Source organism: Aedes aegypti, chromosome 3, assembly GCF_002204515.2.
Source record: "Aedes aegypti strain LVP_AGWG chromosome 3, AaegL5.0 Primary Assembly, whole genome shotgun sequence".
Lineage (NCBI taxonomy): Eukaryota > Metazoa > Arthropoda > Insecta > Diptera > Culicidae > Aedes > Aedes aegypti.
Window position 1 is genome coordinate 342,296,360 of NC_035109.1, and position 21,057 is coordinate 342,317,416.

At 36.8% G+C, this 21,057-nt stretch overlaps 1 protein-coding gene across 3 annotated transcripts in view; it reads left to right on the forward strand.

Moving 5' to 3' along the window:
- LOC5579092 (serine/threonine-protein kinase ULK2) overlaps window positions 1-21,057 on the forward strand; it is a 165,762-nt gene that overhangs the window by 26,792 nt on the left and 117,913 nt on the right. For all 3 annotated transcript variants that reach the window (XM_021850435.1, XM_021850434.1, XM_021850433.1), the window contains one exon: window positions 7,413-7,586. In XM_021850435.1, coding sequence (XP_021706127.1) covers window positions 7,413-7,586 — 174 coding nt within the window. The remainder of the gene's footprint in view (window positions 1-7,412; window positions 7,587-21,057) is intronic.

Sequence of the window (21,057 nt, forward strand, 5' to 3'; positions counted from 1 at the left end):
TTTAATTGCACACGAATATGGAACAACGTTTAGAACGGTCGATTTTTGGGGGCTATCAAAATCAATGATTGTTAGAAATTGGCTGGAAATTTCGACAATCTATATTTTTTATTTTCAAAAAAGGCTTGTTCTTCGAAAGCAATCTCAATCAGAAGCCTGATTGCAAAAATCAAGTTATTTTCGGAGCAACAATTTTACAGATATAATAAAATCATTTTCCCCCGATATTTTTGGAGAAAAATATTTTAAATTTGAAGGGAACTGATATGAGTAGATTTTTTTGGTTTAAAGTATGTCCTTGCGGAAGTGCTAATATAGTATTAATATTAAAAATAACTTACGCCTTCATAGAGTTACTCATTTAGTTCCCACGTCACATTAAAAGCACAATAGAAAAACAATTGCTGAATTTTTGGAAGTCCTTTCAAAGCACAATGACAATCATCAAAATTGGCAACACTGCTGAATCGATTTTATTTTTCACATATTATTTTCATAATATGTTATTCTGAGATTACCAATTGAAATATTCGGAGAAAAACGATTACTATTTGCTGTAGATCGATAAATATGCTTACATGATTTTTTAAGTGTGAGACTTTTTAGTAAAACAACCATAAAGAGTAAAATTTGTACTTAAGACTGCGGTTTAAACTCACGATTTAGCTCTCGTTTATACAAATATAGTTTGTTTAGTAACATAAACTAGTTTTGAACATACTTTTTACTGTTCTCTTTTGCTGGGAGTGAAAGGATGGTGTAACAGCAAATTTGGGCATAAATGGATTTATCACTTATGTTTCCTAATGTCAGTGAATGGTGGATTAATATTTTTTTAAGTTACAACTTTAGTAGAATAGTAAAGGATACAAACATACAATTTGTTCATAAAAATGAGGATTTTTTTGCGACTTTGACAATCAGCTTTTCTCGAGAGTTTTTGGAAAAACTATTTAGCATTTCAATCAAAAGCATTTTCTAAGATCTTATATTTTCATAACATTGTAGAATAATAGTTGAACGATGCACAGAAAACCGATAACGAATTTATCAATAAATAAACAAGATACAGCATAAACAGAGTGTCCACTTTATAAAGTGAACAGTCCTTAGGGGATTCTGGCAGGAGATCTTGAACTCCATTAGGGGAACCAAGGTTTCCTTCCACATCCCAAGGAAGTAGACTGTCGCGTATTGCCGGAAACTCTTAAAGATCGCGAACTTCTTCTCAGGCATCTTGAAGAGAAGAAGCACAAATTGTTTACTTATGACGACAAAACTGGACGTTTGTTTACAGTCGTCTTGAAAGGTCTCTCAAGTGACTATAAGTTATCTGAAGAGATCGAAAATGTAAATAATGATTTACTTGGATTTTCCCCAGTCCAAGTAATCATTATGAAAAAGAGAACCCAATCTGGCATGGTTCGGAAAGGGCTTTCTCAAGAATATTATTTAGTTCACTTCAACAAAAAAGACCTAAATAATATTAAAGCTTTAGAAAAAGCTAAACTTATGTTCGATGTCCGTGTGACATGGGAACATTTCCAGAAACCTGGAGGAAATTACTGGGGGGGGGGGGGGGTTCTACTCAGTGCCGTCGGTGCCAAAAGTGGGGTCATGGTGCAAAAAATTGTCGCATGGATGTTAAATGCATGATTTGCGGAGGTTCTTCTCACGCTAAGGACGTCTGTCCAGTGAAGGAAGATACCACCAAGTTTATATGCTCGAATTGCGGGGGCAATCATAAGTCCAATTTTTAGGCTTGCCCTTTGCGTAGGCGAGTTGTCGAGGCTCGTGCCAGGCAGATGAAAGATAATATCCGTAACGATAACGGTCGTCTCCGGAATTTGCCTGGTAGAGTATCGAACAATGCTCGTTTTTCAGTATCATACCCATCAGGTGGATTATAATCATGGTCATTCACGAACTATTTTTTTCCGTCGGATAGCTGTTCGAATCTTTCAAGTTCGAATGTATCTACCCAAGGAAAATCCTTTGCCGATATCGTAGCAGGTAATTTGAACTCCTCCCCTTTCATACTACGAATAACCGTTCTAATTGTTTGAAATCAAATTGGAAAACCCTGCCGCCACAGGAAACTTCTATTCCGCCTCTTCGTCTACCGAAAATTCTAACGGAAAATCATCAGATAATGTACCCACTTCAAGTGATCTGCCTTTGATTTTAATTTTCTAACTGAACAACTGAATCTTATGATTGATGCAATTTTCAAAGCCACCACTATGACTGAAGCAGTTCAAGTTGGTGTAAAATTTACTAATCAAACTGTTATTGGATTACGTTTTTCTAATGGATCCAATAAAAAATAATTTAAATATTTTAAATTGGAATGCTCGTTCTTTGAATGGTAAAGAGAACGTGCTGTTTAATTTTTTCACAGCTAATAATGAACATATAGCAGTTATTACTGAAACCTGGATCCAAACTCTAAAGAGATCCAAACTTTTTTGTATGTCGTAAGGATCGACTGAATGGTGCATGTGAGGCAGCTGCTATCATCATTCATAGGCGTATAAAACATCAACTTTTTTCGTCAAAGAAACCAATCTTTTTGAAACTTTAGGTATTTCTGTTGAAACACAGCTTGGTAAATATACTTTCATAGCTAACTATTTGCCTTTTCAATGCACTGGGCAGCAAGTTAACTTGCTTCAAAATGAATTGCGGAAATTGACTCACAATAAGTCATTTTTTTGTCATTGGCGACATTAATGCCAGACATCGCTCATGGAATAATTCGCAAAGTAATTTTGAATTTTGTTTGACGAGTGCTCTTCAGGATATTTCTCAATTAAATACTCCGATAGCCCTACATGTTTTTCCTCTTCTAGAAACCCTTCTACGATTGATTTGGTCTTAATCGAATCTTGGCATTTTTGTAACCAACTGCTTACTCATGCAGAAAGAAATTAAAAAAAAAAGATTTTCTCAATTATGAAACAATAATTTTGAAAATAAAATTTCTCTTTTTGAAAAGGTCATTTTGAACAGAATGATGGTTTACATCAATTAAAATTTATTTTTTTTTCTAATGAATAATTCGGATTCCGACATGGACATTCATCCATTCATCAACTTTAACGTGTAACAAATTTGATTCCTTCCAACAAATCTGAAAGCTATTCTACTGGTCATGCTCTTCTAGACATAGAAAAAGCATTCGACAGTTTTTGGCATGTAGGTTTGATCGTAAAATAAAAAAAATCCAACATACATTGTTAGCATAATCCAAAGTTATCTGTCAAATTGTACACAATGTAAATTATCAGAACTCCAAGTCTAAAAAACTTCCTGTAAGAGCTGGTGTTCATCAAGGCAGAACTTTAGGACCAATATTACACAATATTTTCTCATCTGACTTCACGAATTTTAAAATTATTATGCAAGATCTAAAACAAGAAATTTTAAAAAGTTTTTCGGAATTGAGAAATTATATTTTTGAAATAAAATATTTGAAATCTAGTTTGACATCTAGGCTTTTTTGAAAATTATCTAAAATGTAGAAAAAAAGCTAAAATTAAAAAAATAACCGTGAGTGAAACACTAAGGACCTTCCTTAGCATAGTGGAAAAGACCGCGGCTACAAAGCAAAGCCAGGCCGAAGATCTCTGTCTGGGTTTAATCTACGGTTGGTTCTTTTCGTAATGGAAATTTCCTTGACTTCCCTGGGCAGTATCATCGTACACACTACATTATATACGAATGCAAAGATGACAACTTTTGCAAAGAAAGCTCAAGAAGAAGATTATACTTTGGGGAAAAGGGAGGAAAGTAATAGTTTGTCGTGAATTCAACTTGAAGTGGTAGTTTATGTTCTGGTTCAAATTTAGAGGTAAGATGAAAAAAAACGTGATGAAAACCGGACCAAGATATGCAATGCACTATTAGACAACAGGAGTCCCCTCAAGTCTAATATCTACGATTGAATCATAGTCAAAATAGACACTGTTTGCTTTCTACGGCTTGCGTGTTTTATTCAAAAATTTAATCTCAAACGCAATAAAACGTCATTTTCAAATCACGTCAAGACCGGTGCAATGTGGCTCACTTCCGTGCAAATGTATGTAGTAATCAGCTACATATGTACCTGTGCACTGCAGAATTTGTTTACCCCGTTGCGACGCCGGTCTCCGTCGTTTTTTAACGTTCGAAACGTAATAACAAGGTGAATCATGCAAACTGTGCGCGCTCCATTTAATCCTGTTTGAAAAATTGGGTATATTCGGTGAAAACTGCAAAAAGTCCTGCTTAATTTTACTACGGTCAGGAATATTGAATTTAGGTCATACTACCAGCGGACCCTTATCAGAAAAATAGGTCAATTTCGTTGATTTTATTTCGCGTTGTTTTGGAGTTTGCTAACGTGCTGATAACAATTGTATCTGGAAAGTTGATTGTAATGCTCATTTATTCACAGCAGAAATAAATGTTTGTGTATGCGTAAGGGTTTATTCACAAATTTCATAACGCCTAAAAGGGGCATTTTCAACATCCACCCACTCCCTTATAACGCATTTTGTAAGACTATTTCCAGAGGCGTCGCGTCCACATGTGCAACATGTGCACTGCACAGGTAGCAATTCGTTCATCCTAACCACTTTTTTTGAAGCACGATTCTACAATTCTCTCAATAAAATTAAGCCCATTTCAATTATCTCTATTACTGACAGCTTGCAACACAATTTTCACCTATCAAAATCACCTATGTTAATTTTTGCTATGCAAACTAAATGAAAAACATGTTTGGGGCGGCGCGAGATCTGTGACCTAATTTTCTCCACGCGCTCAGCGCCATGTATGCTACGCAACACTTTGTTCCACGCTACACGTTGCTGCTGTGACAATGGAACCCAACGTGTGCACTCTCATCGGGAAACGCGCTGCCTTGTATTGTACACGCAATTCTGAATATGTGGTAGAATGCTTTTTGAACTTCAGATGTCAGTGTGTAAATAGCCAAAGCGTCAACTCTGGCCGGTGCACAGTCTTGGTACATCATCCATCGGTGCGAGCCTGCGGATGGGGAGACAAGAGAGAAATCAATCCACGAGAGAGATCCATTTTGTTTGCTGCTTTCGCGCTTTCAGCATCACCACGCTTGTGGCGCGATTTTCAGACGAATGACGGTAAGAAGTTTCTGTAAGTTTGGAACTCAGTACTCGCGCTGTTTTTTTGTACAATACTGGTTAAAAACCTCGCTTTCAACATACAGTATTAGCGCGGTGGTACATGCGATGGTCAATCAGAAGACAACCAGAAAATTAATTCAAAAGCGGTGACATCCTCCGTCCCGTCATCGCTAGCATTTTCACGCTTGTGGTGTGGTTTAAAAGCGAGCATTTTTCATGATACATGCACTAAGTACACGATGCGACCGATCTTGTATTAATTCTATGAAAAATATGTGGGCTATGATCCCAACCCTGTATTACAATATTAGCTAGAATCCACTGCTTCATAAATCGAAACTGATTACTCTCAAAATTCGAACTATTTTCATATGACAATTTGCTTATAATAATGACTAATCGATAAAATTATGATAAACATGATAATGATCGGGATGATAAACAACCCGATTATCATCTTAAATGTTTGATTCACCTGATGTACTAGATAAAAATTCTATTTGAAAACGAAGGTTAGGTAAGACTGATTATTTTTTCCGAAATCCCGAAATCTTTTCTTTTTGTTTACATTATATACATTTTGAAATTTGTATTTATTTTAAAAACTATGTTAGTTTGAGAAGTTTTAAGGTTAGGGAATACATTTGTACATCAGGAAAGGAAAGGATTTTTCGGGATATCTTAAGCTACTTAGACTACTTTGCTGATGAAGCTTGAAGGGACAGGATGTCCAGATCTGTAACGAATCTAAACAAAAACGATTTATGGGAGACACGACGAGAAGAGGACAATTTGAAGGAGAAAAAGAAAGACAGGGAACGAACGACAATCAAACTCGGACATTGATACGCTTCAAAAACAGATAGATAAAATTCATATATTCTAAATCAAGGCCTGCCAACACCTCCCTGAAGACTGATTATTACCTTACAAAAAAAAAGGTTTGAATCAAACAAAGCTATACCTTATAATGAAAAAAAAAACAAAACACAAAATTAGAAGTGCACAGGTTGATAATTAGGCCACCCGACGCCCCTGACTATTTCCGAATTTTGTATAAACATCTGGAATACACCCACCCACCCCCTTTCTTTAGGAATACCTCGCACGTAAGATTAATGATCAAAACATTCTGAGAGATTCAATCATGTTTTTATGTTATTTGGTTACGTTTTGCAATGACTGCGATTGCCCACCTGGTGGAGCAAGAGTTTGTTTAAGACAATCAATTTCAAGACTGTTATAACTAAAACTGGGTAAATACTTTGACATAAGTTCATTCTGTAAATCTGTAGCCAATATGTTGAAAGTTCCAATATACTGTGGGCCTTACTTAGCCGAGTGGTTATAGCCCACGGCTACAAAGAAAAGCCATGGTTCAGGATCATTTTGTAATGGAAATTTTCTTGACCTCCCTGGGCATAGAGTATCATCGTACCTGCCACACGATATACGAATACGAAAATGGTAACTTTGGCAAAGAAAGCTCTCAGTTAATAACTGTGGAAGTGCTCATTGAACACTAAGCTGAGAAGCAGGCTCTGTCCCAGTGAGGACGTAATGTCAAGAAGAAGATGTTGAAAGTTCGCTATGTGGTATGCATTTCCTTTTAACTGTAATAAATATTGATTATTCCACTAAGGTCGAATTTTACCCCACCTCACTCTACGGGGAAAGAGTAAAACAACCTTGAATTGTAGTAGCAACTTCTGTTTGTAATGCTTATTTGTTAATTCTAATGCTCATAATTTGATGTCACATAACATCTCACATTTTCAACAGAAGTTGCTTTCTTCAAAATATGTATTTCAAGACCTGACTAAAAAGAGTGAGCTTGTCCGCCTATTCTGTGACATTTTCCAAACGGTTCGCTTCGTAACTAGAAAGCGCAGTAAAAAATGTTTTCCATCAAAAGCATTATATGCAAAGCATGCAACCTGCACTCTTGCGGAGCAAAAAAAATGAACTATAACCGTGCGGAAGTAACGCGAACTAACGAAGACGGTGTCACATAAAATATAATAATAATAAATGGCATTGGCGTCCCATGGGTATCGATTTTTTACTTCCCCATCATCGCGGTAAACAACTTAACGGAGAAGAACTTTTGAGTTTCTTGAATAGAAGAAGCTAACACGTGCAAATGTATGCAGGATAGAAACCAGGATCGCATAAGCTGTTTTGAATGAACCTTCAGCAAGCCGACTTTCATGTCTATATGGTGTACTAATGCTCAAATTCTTTTGCTCCCTTTATTTCCAGACTCATTTGCCCGTCGCAATCAAAAGCATCACGAAGAAAAGCCTCGCCAAATCTCAGAGTCTGCTCGGCAAAGAGATCAAGATCCTGCGGGAGCTGAGTGCGTTAAAACACGAAAATGTCGTCACACTGCTGGCCTGCACCGAAAAGGACCACAACGTTTACCTGGTGATGGAGGTGAGTGTCGTTTCTATATATAGCTTGTCGTACATAAGGGATTATGGGGAGTAAGGCGGTTTATGAAACAAAATGGTTCAAAATTGTTTGGAGAACAGATTTTAACCTTAGGATTGAGGTGAAAAACGTGTAATCCAAATTCAATAATATACAAAAACTTCAAAGGCGCAAATCTCGCGCAAATATTTTGAGCAAATTTTGGAAATGTTCTGTGGCATCTTACAGATATTGAAAAATTTTACCAGTCGGATTTTAATAAGTATAAAACACCAAGACAAAGCTGAAGGTCGCGGGTTTGAATCCCGTTGGTTGTTAATCTTTTCCAGCTGAAAACTTTCTCGATTTTCCTAAGCTTTACATAGCATCTTCGTGCTTGCCACACGACATACACATATACACAAATGGTCAATTGACTAAGAAAGCTTTCAGTTACTAACTGTGGAAGTGCTAAAACAAAAATAAGCTGAGAAGCAGGCTTGGAATGTAACGCCGGAAACAAACAGAATAAAAAAACATTAAATTTATGAAATTTGACATTTTGAAACACATTCCCCTACAGTAAGCGTGTGATCGACAAGTGCCTTCTTATTCGAGGTTTTTGCTCGTATTTGCCTGACAGTCTTTTGAACATTGGATTGTTGTTCTTGGTGATGGGATAGAGAGAGATAATACCTGTAAAGGGAAGTGGACAGATGAGTTTTCGAGTTTTCTTCCTATATTATTTTCATCATCATTGTGGCAGTAGGGAGCCAGATCCCATTCTTGGCACTTTTTATTCACTTCGGCTGTGGGGTTTTTGGAAAGCTACTGAGTTCATATTTGGTCACAACATGCGTCGCATTGAAGTGCATCTTAAAGCAAAGAACCATGGAAGTGCCCATGGGCTACTTGCAGTGGCGACTCGTAACCTCACTTTCTACCTGTTCTACGACTCTAAAAATGGCTATTTCGACAAATTTAGATTATAAATCGAAAACTAATTATTGAAATCGTCTTTTCTAACAAATCTCTACTCATTACATGCAAATTTGTTGCTGAAATTCAAGAATTTCTATTCGTGGAACAGGTAGATTTGAGGTTAGGGTATCGCCACTGGCTACTTGCAAGTAGCTCTGTATCCTAGGCAATATAAAGTGCCCACCTTACCAGTTTTCGAATTTCTCTCATTGATTTGGTTCAAATTAAAGTTAACACACTTAAATCTTTTTTGATATTCTTTTAAAGTTGCACTTACAAAATTTTGATAAAAAAAGAATTTTACTCAAAAAAAAAAAAGAAAATCAATTTGTAATGAACAAAAAAATAATGACAAAAAAAATGCCCACTTCCTTCTTGGCCCCAGAAAAGATGTTAATCAAAACATTTCTATCAAAATAATTTGTTTTTTTTGAGTCTAGTTATACTAGTACACGGTGTGGCTGGGATGACCCCAGAAAAGATGATTTAAGAAAAATAAAAAGCAATTTTATAGTTAATGTGTTCTCCTTTGGCCTTAAGGACTTGCTGGAGGCGCTTCGGCATGCATTTTACCGTGTTTTGTAGGTGTTGTGGATCTAGTTCTTCCCAGGCGTGCTCCAAGGCTTCAAAATAATTATTTTTGTTGATAACACCAGTTTTGTCAACCCTGGCATCGAGAATCGCCCACAAATTCTCGATGGGGACATCCAAGGAACGGTGAAGCATGGAGGAGGAAATGTGATGGTCTGGGGGTGTTTTTCATGGGGTGGAGTAGGAAGCCTCGTGAAAATCGACGGAATAATGACAGCAGATTTCTACATTAACATCTTGCGGGAAAATCTGGAGGTTTCGCTGATCCAGAAGGGCCTTGAAGAGAAATTCATATTTCTCTAGAACAACGACCCGAAGCATACTGGTAAGCAGACCAAGTCTTTCTTCCGGCCTTGCCGGATTAAACCGCTGGAATGGCCTCCACAAAGCCCAGACCTCAACCTCATGGAGAATTTGTGGGCGATTCTCGATGCCAGGGTTGACAAAACTGGTGTTACCAACAAAAAAACTTATGTTGAAGCTTTGGAGCGCGCCAGGGAAGAACTAGATCCACAACACCTACAAAACCTGGTGAAAAGCATGCTGAAGCGCCTCCAGCAAGTCCTTAAGGCCAAAGGAGGACACATTAACTATTAAATTGCTTTTTATTTTTCTTAAATCATCTTTTCTGGGGTCATCCCAGCCACACCGTGTTCTAGTAACTAGACTCAAAAAAAAAACAAATTATTTTGATAGAAATGTTTTGATTATCAGCTGGAAAGTTTTATAGCATCTTTTTTAAAACTTCTGAATCATCTGAAGGGTTTTTTTTTATAATTCACCGATTTGTTGAACTTTTGGTTGAAATTTGACAATTCGATAGTTATTTCCCCTCCTTTTAAAAATAACTCTGTTCTGGAGCATGGTCAAACTTGATAGTTCAAAAGTTATTTTCTGCTCCCGGTTATTTGAGAATAACTAACCATCTGTCAACTTTGCTCTGAAATACTATTCGACATTGCTGTCTATGGACCAATGCACGAGTTCACTACTTTGACGTTCGAGCGGTGCCAAATTCACCGGTTACTATGGTAACACGAATAACACGGCACTGCTCAAACGTCAAAAAGTGAACCCATGGACCAATGTTTTTTTCTTGGCTTGCTTTGACTGTGCTACGAAATCAATTGAGAACGGATTCTGCAATGCCTGTTCTTAGGCTGTGAACCGTTTCTCCGATTCGTTCAAGAAATATTCTACATTATCCATGCATCAAAGTTGTCAAAAAAATAATTTTAGGCCGATGTTCTGGATTTGAAACATCCGGACACTTTGAATCAACACGGTACTAACAGTTTGCGCCAGTAGCAAAAAGAATAGACAACAACCTTTCGAACATAAAGTTTCTAACACTGAAAACCGAATTGCGACACTGTTATTTGTATTGCACTTATTTAGCGTGCTACGCTCGGTTCCCAAATTTCTCAAACTCCCAACACAAGCTCAAGGAAGAATGGCAGTCGAGAGCAGTCAAAACGTATGGAACATTAATTACTCAAAATTAGGAAAAACAGTAATGATTAGAAATCAAGCATGATGCGGATTGATAACTTTGTGTGTTAGGTTCATCATTCGTGGAGCTAACTTTGCTTAATAATTTCGTTTTTTACATCCACTAAAAAAGCCATCTGTTGCCATTTCAGTTTTAAATGCAGTTCTATTAGTTGAAAATGGTTGTTGGGTACCGATATCAGATGTATTACTCCCGAAGATAACAAGAACATCTAACAAAGGCGACCGAGTAAAAATAAACGCACATCCCACGAGCTACCATACAAAAGAATCTCCTTGGCTGTTTGAAGCACGTTTCTTCCCACGCCATACGGTGCTATCATGCCCGTTGAAAGTGAACTAAAAGAAACTAAATAAACTGTACTACATACAAGCTGTTGGAATCGAAACTTTGTTGTTCGTATCATTAGCCAATATATAAGTGGGAAACGGTAACACAACCACCATACAAATCATTCACCAAACCACAATAATAAACACCGCCTCAATGAAGCAGCAGTGGCAAAACTTGTTTAGCTTCACACCGCGAAGCACTATTACGACATTGTGTCACCCCTTCCTAGTAAAACTAAAAGTAGGTATACCGCAACGACGAGAACGATCACCAGGCAGATTGGTGACAGACGCGTGCAATGAATATGATGGATTTATTTTTAACCAAGTTCAACGGTGCTCCATCCGGAAGGAACCGACGCCGTTTGACGAACCGGTTCCCACTGGGTTTCTTTCCTATAATAATCGTTCGTTTGTTAAGTTCCTTGCGTAAAGTACCGTAAGGACGCCATTCACCGCTCATTTAACAGCTATTAGGTGTGTGAAACTTTACACAACTTTTTGCGTTAGACGCAAGATGAAACATTTGTTTTTTTTTAGGAAAAAAGTAGAAATGTGTAAAGGTACTGAATAATATGTTTGTCAATGTTACAGCATTTTTTTTATTACGTAACGCTATATAGGGAATTTTCGACCCTATCCGCTCTCCGCAATGATTTTCAAATGAAAATTTTCAAAACTTTGTATGAGTCGTAAGCCTACCTCCTGCGCTTTATATTGCACTAATTGAAATTAATTTACCTTCATTGCCTAGGTAACCAATAAGGAATAAGTATTTGAATAAGCCGTAGATCAGTTTTCTAAATGTATTCCATATGTTCACTATATATAGCAGATTGGTAAAACTAAATTAAGCTCTTATTAACAAGATGTTCTTGTTAACAACATTTCATTTGCCGTAGCAGTTCAGAATTTGTACAGGTGAGTTAATTTCATCTGCTTTTGAGAGAAAGAAAAAACGTTTTCAATTAACTTAACCTAACGAAACCAAATATATAACGCATTAATCGTGCAAATCCAGTCTAACTGAGCTTCAAATGCGGTAACACAAAGTAACCAAAGGATACTCAGCAACCATGATGCATCACCGCCAACCTAACAAAGAAAATCTTATCCCAGTGAACCACGTATCGTATAAGAATGTGTGCCAAAAATCTCATATTCATACGTCAAAAATCAGAATCGCACAATATGCCAAATCAAAATGAATAAATGTTAACACAAATTGTATATAATTCTCCACTACAATTCATTGTCGACAAACTTTGTTGACATCAAACCATGCCCTAAATAGTATAATCTAGAATCGCGTCAAGTTGTATAAACTGACAGATCATATATCAATGCAGACTAGCATCAAATGAAATCGCAATAACTTAGCGAAATTTACCACCCGAGGTTGGTATCTTCTGGCGGTGGGCTTCAAATAACAACAAAGCGTGTGTGTTGTAGAGCAAACTTCCTTTCATTTTGGCAAATAATCACTCCTCATTCATGAAGCAGTCTGCGGTGTAGTGGTATGGTACTGGGTTAGGGATCCAAAGGTCTGGTGTTCGAGTCTCGCTGGAAACTTTTTTTTATTTTTATCGGAATTTTGTAGCATCGTATTGCTGACCACGGAAAGTCTGAAAAAGTCGTGGGAAGTGCGTATATGGCCTCCACTTTGGTGTGTATATAGCGTTTTCATGCATTTTATACGAGTGATTTGATTCATATATAATGATGTATAGCAAAAAATATACCAGCCAAAATGTTGACTGGGATATTGACTTCGCCTTCCTTGTTGAAAATCTTACCGCATTTGGTGTTCCCGCATTTGATATTTGCATTCTAAACGCACACAGCAATACTTTATTTGATATTTGTTCCAATGTTTCAACATTGGATATTCCATGTAACTCATTTGTACTATACCAGGGAGGGAGCTTCATAATTATTTTTGAAATTTTATTCTTATTCCTCTGTAGAGCTTCCTTTCTGGTATTACAACAGCTAGTCCAACATAGCTGGCCTGACATTTTGTTTAAAGATCAAAAGCTTGTTATTAAGACTAAGTTTCGATTTTCAGTTAATAAGTGGATGTAGACATTTTATAAATTTGTTACATTTAGCTTGAATGCCCTCAATGTGACTTTTTAAATTTCAATTTTTATCTAGCCTGAGCCCCAGATACTTAACTTCATCTGACCAATTGGCTGAGGGAAATGAAGGAATGAGGAACACCAGTTTTTACAGTGAGACTTTTAGACTTGGAGTTCTATGTATGTTTGAAAATTAAAGTTTTTTTTACAATCAAGACTTCATGTCAAACACTGTCGAATGTTTTTTCTATGATATGGTAAACATGTATTACCTAACTTTAATGGCGAAAAATTTGCCTAGTTTCTAAAAAATAATACAATAATCCGTGAATGGAGTCCTTACGGTATACCTCCTGAGAATGGATGACGTGCAAATCTTGCGGTAATTGAACGCTTTATTAGTGGTCGTCGAGGCAGACACTGATTGCAGGCGGCGCGAGCGTCCTTGAACGAATAGTGCCTAGCTAGGCGCTATCGGTGCGTAGACGCGTGGCTTGGAACTCTGGTGCGAGGCACCGGGCCAAGTATCGATTATACAAGGAAGCTACTACATAGGTGGTAGCTGGTAGACTGTATGGCTGTTGCATTATTTAGAGGGGCTCGATGCAGTTTATACTCAATCAATGATGTGAGTGTCATGATAAAAAACTTTGGAAAATTGCGTTAACTACGGTGGATTTAGTGGAAGTTAAATTAGCATATTAGCCGTAAAACAGATGGTCAACTTAGAATAGTCATGGATGTAGCCAGAGAAGAAAGGAGTTCTCAACGATTCGCATGGATTTGTCTAATCATTCTGAAAATTCCTTCAAAAATTCATCTAGAAAATCCTGGATAATCTACCTCTGAAACACAAACAAACGCTTTACAATTGGTTTTCCAGGAATTCTAGTGAAGGTTTCTTTGAAACATCCTAGGCATCGTTTCTTTGGTTCTTCCAGGAATTACTCCAAGCATCATTTTAAAGAATTCTAGCAAAGATTCATGCAGTTTTTTTCGAAGAATTCTCAGGCATTACATTAGCTTGAAGGTACGGTAATAATTCTCAACATTTTCCGCATGAACTAAGCTTCACTATCATTTATCGAATCGCAAAACAAGTTGATCCATGTCAGGTCTAGAGAATCAAAACCAGGTTATAAGATCCGTCCAGACTACTCACTGGAAAAAATAAACAAAAACAAATCCTCAGCCACTTGCGAGCAACCTATTATTGTTGTTTTGCTCATATTACGCCGCCGCACAGTGGGCCATGACCGGACAAAACCTCAACAAATTCCCAAAGTCGGTAATATTTTAATGTATTCGAATCCTCTGAGTATAATTCATAGAGAAACTAAAATAGTAGATTTGAGTACCGTAATCCGGGGTATCATTGATCAGCGGGGTAACATTGATCGGAATGACTCATCTCGTAAAAAGTTCGTATCATCTTTTATTGATGGAACATTTCCAAATCATGAATAGTGCTTCTCTTTTTTATATTCAGGAGCTAATGAAAGTGAAGATTTTTGCGAAAATTGCGTTTGCCTTATGCGTAAATTTGTCAACTTTTCGAAACAATGATTTCAATGGGTAAGGATGACGCTACCGAAGATTCATGTTTCACATAAGTTCTGCAAACGATATGAGTAAGAAAAATGCGGTTCTTACTAAAAATGGCATCGCCGAAAACGATTCCGTTGTCAAAACTTTCATAAGTATGCTCAATTAGGCAACATTAACGAATTACTGTAAAGAATATAGGATTCCCTTAGAAAATTAACTACTTTTAGGCGTTTTCTGTGGTTCAAAAAATCACTTGAAACATTTTTTTTAAGCATGCTTACATCTTCCAAAACACAAAATGCAGTATGTAGTCACGAGCTATGGCTGGCAGTACTTGTTTTAAAAATATAAAACTTGCAACATTTGAATTTTCAAATGAAATATTTAAGAAATATTCAAAAAATGATCAATGTTACCCCTGATTATGGTACCTTGTACCTTTTATTTCCGCCCTTATTGCTTATCTTTGACAGATACGTGCATAGCGACTACCACTAGCAGCCTCTTTCAGTGTCAGTTAATCGTATCCACTTTATTTAGTTTTCTTTAAACCTTGATTGATATGTTTGTTTTCAGTTTGGTGGCAGCATCTTAAGTGTAGATAAATTATCAAAATTTGATTGCAATAAGGTCATTAACTTAAGTGTACCGAGCTAAGCACTGTGTAACAATTCACATTATTAAAGCTTAAAAAATCTTGAATGCGCATTGCTTACTTTAAATAATTGTATTTTAACGAAATCTCAATTGGAGTCTAACTGACTTTATTTAAAAATGACGTCATTTACCCTTATTTTTACAAAATGTTTTCAATATGTGCTGTCGTGCAATGTTTTGAAATTTAGAAACTCCAAGCGTTAGAAAGTTAGTAAATTATATTTTTCAATCGAGTAAGGAAGATTTGGATACTTTGAAAGTTCTGTCCTTTGTATGAAATCACTGTGCACTGCGGTGCCGTCTCGCCGGGTGCTTAATCCATATGATGCTGCTCGGTGTATAGGTTTCGAGCAACTCTATCGTACCACGTGCCCATGAGTGCCGGACTGTTGTTGTATGTTTACAACCAGCATGGCTTTTCAAGCTGCGACTTGTCTGATTTTGATTGAAATTATAGAAGGCATCACAGACTAACCCAGCAAATATCTGTCCACGGTTTGGATTTATTTCATCGAACCGGCACGGGAATTATATCCTGTTTACTAAACAAATGACTCGCGTATGCAGCGAGTACTAGAGTGTTTGGAACATATCTCGAAATTTCTCTATAGTAATTTCCATATGAAACTATATTTTCATTGGGCCACCTTTAAATCACCACCTAGAAAGCTGAAAATTTCACAGAACACTATTTGTATGGTAAGGATGGTAAGGAACATATGGGAAATTGGATTTTCAAACATTTTAAATATTTGAATCGCCCTAATAGTATATACGTACCTGTGAGGATAATGAAGTTCAGCAAATTGTTCAGTAGATAAATGGCTAACATGCGGTGGTCATTGAGATGCGGAATTCTGTCACCATTCGGCGCAAGTAGGCATTAAATTTTTGTTTTCCTGATATCTCAGGATCAATATTACCTAATTGACGTCTTAGGCAAAGTTGTTCTTAGACAAAGTTATTCGCTATCATTATAAAAGCCATGAGATTCAAAATTTTGCCACCAGGCGGTGGTAGTGAGCATGAAATTTTTGTTTTGCGGATATATCAGGAAAGACAAAGTTTTTCAGTAGTTCAAGGTCTATCATTATTCTAGCCCAGAGATTAGAGATTTTTCCACCAGGTGGCATTAGTTAGTATTAAACTTTTGTTTTGCATATATCTCCGGATCTTGACTACTGAGAAAGATGGCTCCCTCGACAAACTAGTTCAGTAAATCAATGGCTATATTATTGTTCGAGCCATTGAATTCGAGATTTTGCCACCAGTTGGCTCCAATGAACCTGAAACTTTTGTTTTATGGATATCGCAGGAGCCTGACTACTTGAAAAAATGGCGTCTTCGGCAGAATTGTTCAGTAACTCAAGGGCTATCATCATTTGAGTCAAGAGATTCGAGATTTTGCAAATAAGCGGTGCTAGTGAGCATAAAATGTTTGTGTTGCAAATATCTCAGGATCCTACTTAGCAAAGCAAGGTGGCGTCTTCGACAAAATTGTTCAGTAGCTAAAGGCGAACATAATTCAAGGCAGAAGGTTTGAAATTTTGCCACCAGGCGGTGCTAGTGAGCGTAAAACTTTTGTTTTGTTAATATCTCAGTATCCTGACTACTTAACATGGCAAACAGGAATATCTCAGGATCCTGACCACTTATAAAAATGGGGTCTTCGACAAACTTGTTGGTTCAGTAGCTCAAGGTATGTCATGAAAGATGAAATTTTCTTTTCCACTGAAAAATATGGCATCTTTGTCGAAGTTGTGCAGTAGGAAAATGGTATATTCGAAAAAGTTATGTAAGCAAAACGCTATTTTTATTCGATGCAGCACCACACGGTAAAAAATCCGTTTTCGCAACCGTGAACAGCTGTCATGAGCACGAAAACAAACAAAAATATACCGTGAACTAGATCATGTTCAGATGAATGTGTTGCCTGGTTCCGAGAACGTTCACGATAACGCGACGGTAGTTCACGGTGTATTTTTGACAGTTCACGTTTCTTGGAATTATTTTTCGAGCGTGTACAGGCGGTGCTAATGAGCATGAAACTTGTGTTTTGCAGATTACACGATATTCTATTTACTTAGAAAGATAACGTCTTTGGCGAAGTTGTTTAGTAACTCAGAAACCATCTTTTTTTTTGCCAAGAGACCCGAGATTTAGCCAGTAGGTGACGATAGTGAGTATAAACTGTTTGTGGCGCAGATTTCCCAGGACCCCGACTGTTCGGAAAGGTGGCGTCTTTGGTAGGTTCAGTTGATTTTAAGCTCTAATTATTTTAGCCTGTACAATTGAAAAAAAAAGTTTCATGCTTACTAGCGCCACTTGATGGTAAAATTTTTAATCAACTTGCTCGAAAAATGATAGTCCTTGACTCATTGAACAACTTTGCCGCAGACGCCATCTTTCTATGTATCATAGACGAACCAGCCAATCCAAGTAACAATTTTGATTCCAAGTGGTTTTATTTATTTTTATGATAGTTTTATAGTAGATTTGCATATTCTTCTAAATTTTATAGTAATTTTTATCCAGTACAAATGATCTTGGACCGTTTTTGGTTTTAAACACTTCTACAAGAATATTTCGGACGCACCGCATAAAACTTCATTTTCAATACGAATAAATAACCTTGGCAACAATTTTTTGAAATTCTTGCACTCATTTCCACAACACAATCTTGGGCAAGAGTGACAACTCATGTCCGAGAATATAATAAATTTCTCCCCCATCAATCAGCGCATTAATTATGTGTTATTGATTGTAGCGTTATTAATTTTACCGCTTACTGGAGTGTCTTGTGTGGCTTGCTAATCTGTTCACCGCAAAAGTCTTTGCTAAACTTACGTGTCTTCAGAGCACTGATTGTTTGATTTACGAAGAATAAGTCCCCCGAAGACACCTACCCGATTTGATGCAATTGCGCACTTTTATTAGCGTTTCCGCACTTGTAAAAGCTTCTGTGATAGTCTAGTGGTGAAAGAAATGCGCTATAATAAGCGTGACAATTTTGAAACACAGGCAGGTATCGAAAAACGATGAGTTATAATCACAGATGTTTTCATGTGCATTTTGTTTTATTTATGACAGACAATACATATTATGAAACAGTGTTTATTACTTCGTTAATTGAACCAACATGATGAACATATTTTTAGTTCAACTTGTCTTGATAACTACTTGTGGAAGATTCAGTGAAGTGTTGAGTACTGTCATAAGTGCATAATTACAAGTTTTAATAGATACTTGTGAGTTGGTCTCTACCACCGTTTCTAGAATGAGCTTCTTTAGTCTTCTATCTATCTATCGAGTCTGGTAGTGGTAGTCCATCTTTCTAAGTGGTCGAATCCTGAGATATCCACAAAACAAAAGTTTCATGCACAGTAGCACTGCCTGGTGGCGGAGTTTCAAAATGATCTGAATGACCAGCGCATGTCAGCCTTTGAGGTATTGAACAACTCTTCCAAAGATACCAACCTCCCAAATCATCAGGATCTAGAGATATCATATGTTCCAAAGGTTACATTCTTATCCTTCAAGATTCATATAGTGCATGTTCGAAAAAGCACCCATACCGGCCAAGTTCTCAACTAAAACGGTAATCCTCAACTCCTTAAGGTATCGTATAGATCATACTGAGAACTGAAAGTTCGACAAAGACAGTATTGTGCTATCTCTTAACGCATACGAGATATTCAACAACACCCCTAATTTGATGAAATCCTATAAGCCGTAGGTATCCTATAACACTCCCAAACTATGTGTCTTACAGGAGTCCTGGCTGTATTTAGTTAATTCGTTCCATTTTATCAGTGTTGCCAGCATAAAATATAATTGTGTTTCGCTTACCCGAACGCAATGTGTAATACAAAATGCATACATAAACATTGCTTAAGATTTGGATTAGATAATCTGCAGAAAATTTGATGCTTAGGTCTCCAAGCGCAAAACGAAACATACTGTATTATTTATTATTATTATTATCTTTATTTATGAGATTTTAGCCCTAGGAAAACATACTGTTAGCTATCTATATTTTGGTAGCGCTACTAGTTAGTGGATTATAGACTTAATTATTTTACGCATCCATTACATGCCTCCGTGAGTGAAAATATTTTATTTTCATGATAAAAGATGGTTAACAATAAAACAGTTAAGTGGAAAAGGTGGAAATATCCATTGTCTATGTTTGACATTCATTTTTTTTTTAAATTTTATTCCACTACTTTCATATAACTTGAGTCCCGGAAAAATCACTATTTTGAGATTGGAAAACCAGGCTATGTGAAATCAGATTCATTGGCACTTGCGCCTGAGCGATTTTTCAATTCTCTACCATTGGATCTCATTCAATTTCATACATTACTTCACTATTTATGGTTAAAATAAATATTTTGTTCCAAATGTTTTAAAACCATCAATGGGTTTGACATTGATTTCGGAAACCATAATCATGACGACAGCAGCACACCCCAGCGGTCGAATTGACGTTTTGGGGGCGAATTAAATTTATCGGTTTTACTTGAGCAGTATTGCCAGTTACGACATAATTTTAAACCCTTGATGAAAAAGTGGATTACAGTTGAAATATCTTGCTGAGCTTTCTATTTTTCTATACCTCTCATCAATGGTTTTGAACTTTTCTTTGAGTAACACATCCCCATATAATTAGCCCTGTTGATTACAATCTGTTATAAGAATATGAAAGCTTAAGCTTAAGCTTCTTAATTAAAGCTTTAACTTTGCCGAATATTTCATATCAGTATTTCCACGTTGCATTTTTCATAAACATAATTATAACCCAGATATTTAACGACCTATTTTTTTACGGCTTTCCTATACTGCCCAAAAAAGCATAACCCATATGGATTTTCGAACCAACACATTTTTTCATCGCAACATTCAGATTTAAACATGTACTATATGACGCATATAAAAAATACACACTTTGTTTGAGAATGTTGTGGAAGAATATGAAGTTGGTGCAGTCCCATATTGAAAAATAAAAGCATAGCAGTTTCTATATAAACTTTCAACACAGATGCAAGTGAAAAACGTGAATTGTGTTCTAGTTTATATTGTTTACTGATCAATAGGAGCAAAATGAGTTATATGTGTGATGGTGCTAAATTAATATGTCAGCCAGAAATGTACTAGAAAATTATGAACATTTGTACGACAAGTCAAACTGCAAACTTTCAGTGCTATTTTCTCAAACCCTACTAAGTTCATATGGGGCATGTATGCGTTTATTAGCTGTATAACGGTCGTAAACAGAGGTCGGAGTGTATTTGAATCATTCTTCTTTCTGGCATTACGTCACCACTGGCACAGAACCTGTTTCTCAGCTTAGTGTTCTTATGAGCACTACCACAGTTAGTAACTGAGAGCTTACTGTGCCAATGACCATTTTTGCATGCGCATATCGTGTGGCAGGTACGGAGATACTCTATGCCCTGGGAAGTCGAGAAAATTTCCAACCCGAAAAAATCCTCGACCGGTGGGATTCGAACCCACAACCCTCAGCTTGGTCTTGCTGAATAGCTGCGCGTTTACCGCTACGGCTATCTGGGCCCCCTAATTTCCCCCTATTTGAATCATTAAGTGTTGTGATTTGGTTTTGGTTTCGAGTTCATGTGAAATTGGCATTTTCAATTTAACAAATGTCACAAGTATTAGTATGCGCCTATTCAGAATTTAGAAAAGTGAATAAAAGCTTTTATATCAAAATACCAAATGTATGCTTATGAGTTTGTGAAGTAAGTCTGAGCAGGGAAATTTATTAAATTGGG